At 65.9% G+C, this 3,805-nt stretch overlaps 1 protein-coding gene and 1 long non-coding RNA gene across 3 annotated transcripts in view; both read left to right on the top strand.

Annotated features, from left to right (window-relative positions):
- The window catches only part of LOC108501293, a 4,020-nt gene continuing 215 nt past the window's right edge, over nt 1–3,805 (top strand). The window contains exons 1-8 of the mRNA XM_017823032.1: nt 1–532; nt 672–784; nt 859–917; nt 1,064–1,221; nt 1,376–1,538; nt 1,610–1,801; nt 2,820–3,029; nt 3,621–3,774. Of these exons, the coding sequence (XP_017678521.1) occupies nt 316–532; nt 672–784; nt 859–917; nt 1,064–1,221; nt 1,376–1,538; nt 1,610–1,801; nt 2,820–3,029; nt 3,621–3,774 (1,266 nt within the window). The 5' untranslated portion in view covers nt 1–315. The remainder of the gene's footprint in view (nt 533–671; nt 785–858; nt 918–1,063; nt 1,222–1,375; nt 1,539–1,609; nt 1,802–2,819; nt 3,030–3,620; nt 3,775–3,805) is intronic.
- The window catches only part of LOC108501365, a 1,112-nt gene continuing 245 nt past the window's right edge, over nt 2,939–3,805 (top strand). For both annotated transcript variants that reach the window (XR_001876168.1, XR_001876169.1), the window contains exons 1-2: nt 2,939–3,029; nt 3,621–3,774. This is a non-coding gene — a long non-coding RNA (uncharacterized LOC108501365). The remainder of the gene's footprint in view (nt 3,030–3,620; nt 3,775–3,805) is intronic.

Genomic DNA, 3,805 nt, shown 5'->3' on the forward strand with positions numbered 1-3,805 from the left:
GTGGGTCCTGCTGAGAGCCCTCAAATCCAGGAGGGGACCCAGGTGGGAGTGGGCAGCCTGGCCCCTCCCTCAGCCTCTGGGCCCCCCCAGCAGCCACCTTCATCCCAGCCTGCATCTTCCCTGGGACCGACCACCGCTACTGGCATCACTGCCACCGCTGTGGCCACCATCACAGCCACCACCATCACAGCCACCACCGCCAGCCCAGAGCTGCCCAGGGATGTGGGGACGGTCACGCCAGAGCCTGGTGCTGCTGTACTGCAGAGGGATGTGGCAGGGCTGACGTGGGGGCCCCCAACTCATGTGCCCACTGTGATGCCCAGGGCCCCCCAGCAGCCCACCGATCCCGATGAGACCCTGGGCCATCGTGGGGGCCCCAGGTCCCCTCCAGCTGTGGAGGACACAGACCTGGCCCAGCCATCGAGCAGCCCTGTAGGGCGGCCGGACACCAATGCCCCCCGATTGATGCCAGCTGGGGTGGGCAGGGCCCCGCAGGTGTTCATTATGGAAGATCAGCCCCCGCTCCTGAGAGGTGGGTCTGGGGGTTTGGGACCCTCTCCTGGAACATGGTGGGAGGGGGAGAGGCCCTGGGAGCCACCAACATGGGGGGGTCAGTGGTGGGGGCCCCTGGGGTGGGGCCATGTCATGCTGGTCCCCATCTCCTCCTGCAGCATCCCTCTTGCGTGTCCCCTGCGAGCTGGTGCTGGACATGGGGTTCGTCCCAGCCCTGCAGGACCCCGGGTCCCACGAGCACCAGGAGCTGCTGCACAGCTTCAACCAGACGGTGAGTGCAGGGGGGCTGGGGGGCTGCGGGGCTGCGGGTTGGGGGCCATTGCACTCAGCTCCCCCCCTGTGCAGGTCACCCCCCTCTTCACATCGGTGCCCGGGTTCCTGCGGCTGGAGGTGACAGGGATCAGGTGGGTGCTGGTGCAGCCCCGCAGCACGTGATGCTCCCTGGCACGGGGGTGCAGGGACTGTCACATGCTGCGGGGTCACGGCAGTGCCAGGTGAGGTGCTGGGCACGGGGTCTGCCCCCACAAGCTCCAAGCGGGTGTCCCTGCAGGGAGGGCAGTGTGGTGCTGCACTACGACGCGCTGTTCGCGGGGGAGCAGGTGCCAGTGCTGGGGCTGGACACGCTCCTCGAGGCCACGCTGGGCTCCGGTGGCACCCGGCCAGGGCTGGTGGTGGGAACAGCCCCCATCCTGCGCCACGAGGCTCTGGGTGAGTGTGGGGCAGGTACCGGGCTGCACCATCGCCGACCCTCCCCTGGGCCTGGAGCCTGGTGCCTGCAGGGGTTGTGGCAGGGTGGGCACACACCTGGCCCTGGCTTCCTGCTCTGTGGGAAGGGTGGCACAGCCAGGCCCTGTTCCTGCAGTGCGGACACTGGACCCCTGCACTGTGTTCTTTGCCTGCCCGACCGGCTTTGCCTGCGTGTCTGGGGCAGATGGGAACGTGACCTGCACCTCCCTCTGCCACCGCGACTACTGCAAGAACCAGGGCATCTGTACCCACCCGCGGGACCGCCAGCCCCTGTGCCAGTGAGTGCCCTGGGGACAGCCCGGGGTGCTGGGTGCCATCCCCCCGGCACTGATGGACCCCCCTGGCGCAGGTGCCCCGTGGGCAGTGATTTCTGGTTCATGGGTCTGCGCTGTGACTACCGGGTGACCCAGCAGAGCCTACTGGGTGCAGCAGCCGGGATCCTGCTCATCATCGTCCTCCTGGGCGCCGTCCTTGCCACCCTTGCCATCCGCCGCTTCAAGGCCCTGCTGCTGGAGGCCAGGGCTGACCAGACCCGCAGCAGGTGGGAGCGTGGGGCCGTGGGGACCAGGACTGGGGCCTTGGGGTCCTGGAGGGAGGGAACTTCTTCGCCTCCTGGGGTGCCAGGTGCGAGGGGCAGCAGGGAGAGCCGTGGTGGGGTGGCTGGGCTGGGCTGAGCCGGGGCTGAGCTCTGCCAAGGAAAACACTGTGGGACGGCTGATAGTGGTGCTGGGAGGTGCTGGGGCGGGGGGAGCACGTGTGGGGCCCAGAGCGGCTGGGTGGGGGTCCGGGGTGTGTGCTCGGTGCTGGGGGATGCTCAAAGCCACGGGAAGTGGCGTCCAGGCCGGAAAGGAGTGCCGGGGGCCGCGGGGCTGGATGGGGCCGCTGTGGCACTGAAGGGCCGTGGGCTGTGCTGCAGCACTGAAGGACTGTGGAGAGAAGCTTGAGATGTGCCGATGGGTCCCCAGCTCCGCGGTGCCCGGGACACCCAGTGCTGCCCCTGGCACAGGGTCACCCTGTGCTGCTGCCCGGGCTGGGGGGGAGCGGGGCTGCAGCACAGCCCTGCCAGAGCGGCTCGGGGGGAGCCCCGGGGGGAGCCCCCGCTCTCCTGGTCCCGCTGCCCGTTCTGTAAAGTGCCGTGGGGGGATTGTCCCCAGGAAACCACTGTAACAGCCTCAACTACCACGGGGCTGTGGCCAGAGGTTGTTTGGTGTCACGGGCTCTGTCCCCAGCCTGGGTGTGCGGCTGGGCCCTTCCCTGGACACTGGAAATTTGTAGCCATGCAGTCGGTGGGGTGGGGTGCACGTGCTCGTGGTGTGTGCACATCTGTGCTCTGTGTGTGTACGTGTGTGTTAGAGCATGTGTGTACACACGTGTGCACATGCTTGCCCTGTGTATGTGTGTACTCACATGCACGTGTGTGGCCCGTGTATGTATACACACATGTGTTAGTACAGGTGTGTACACACGTGTGTTAGTACAGGTGTGTACACACGTGTGCATGTGCTTGCACTGTGTGTATGTACACACACACGTGTGCACGGCCCTGCCCTGTCCCACAGCTACCGGCGGTTCTGCCGCCTGGACGATGTCTCGGCCCAGTACTGGTCTCGCTCGGGGCTGCCCTCGGCCAGCTCCCTGGACAATCCCGCCTTCAGCAACTCAGAGGAGCTGCTGCACCTCCAGATCCTGGACAACGGCTTCTGCAGCTGCCAGGAGGACTCCAGTGTCCCCGACGGTGCCAAGTGTGCCCGCCCGCCGTACCGGCCCAGGTAGGGGTGGTTTGCCGAGCCCGTGTAGCAGGGCCCGGCCTTTGGCTTGCTCGGTGGGGTGGGGTGATGCAGGGCAGGGAGGGGTTTGGGGCACGCAGGCAATCCTGGCACCACTGATTTGCAGCCCCTGCCCTGTGCTCATCGACAGTGCTGGGAGCTCTTACACCTCCCAGCCTTTAGAGTCCATGGAGCAATGCCTGTTTTTTTGTCCCCATGTAAGGAGCTGTGTGTGCTGGGACTGCTGTAACAGAGGAGGGTTCACATCTGCAGGAAACCGTGGTTCTGTGTGCTCATGGGAAAGTCTCCAGGGTGTCCATGGAAAAAGGGCCCTGGAAGTTTCCAATTCCACTGGCAAAGGGCACAACAGCCAGGGATGCCCCCACCATGGATCATGGGCACGGCCACAGCTCCAAGTGCTCCCTTGGCTGTGGGGCCGAGCCCGGCACCGCCTGTGCTGCGAGTGCATCGTCCCTGGAGCATGACACCAGCACAGGGTCCTGCTCCTCTGTCCCCCGGTTGCTTTCCCAGCACCAGCCCAGCTCTTACCCCCGCCTCCCCCATCTCTTAATTACCCATGGATTCTTTTCCCAGCTTCCATTACGACTGGGACACCAGTTCTAGCAGCATGAATGACCCCATGGTGGACTCGGGCAAAGCCAGTGATGTCTCTGTGTCCAGCTGGCCCATGGAGCCCATGCAGTGGGCTCCATTCCCTCTCCTCCACCAGCTTTCCAGGCAGCGACCGGTGAGCAGGGGGGACCAGGGGAGGGCTGAAG

The sequence above is a fragment of the Lepidothrix coronata genome, unplaced genomic scaffold, assembly GCF_001604755.1.
Source record: "Lepidothrix coronata isolate B3197 unplaced genomic scaffold, Lepidothrix_coronata-1.0 Scaffold101, whole genome shotgun sequence".
Taxonomy (NCBI): domain Eukaryota; kingdom Metazoa; phylum Chordata; class Aves; order Passeriformes; family Pipridae; genus Lepidothrix; species Lepidothrix coronata.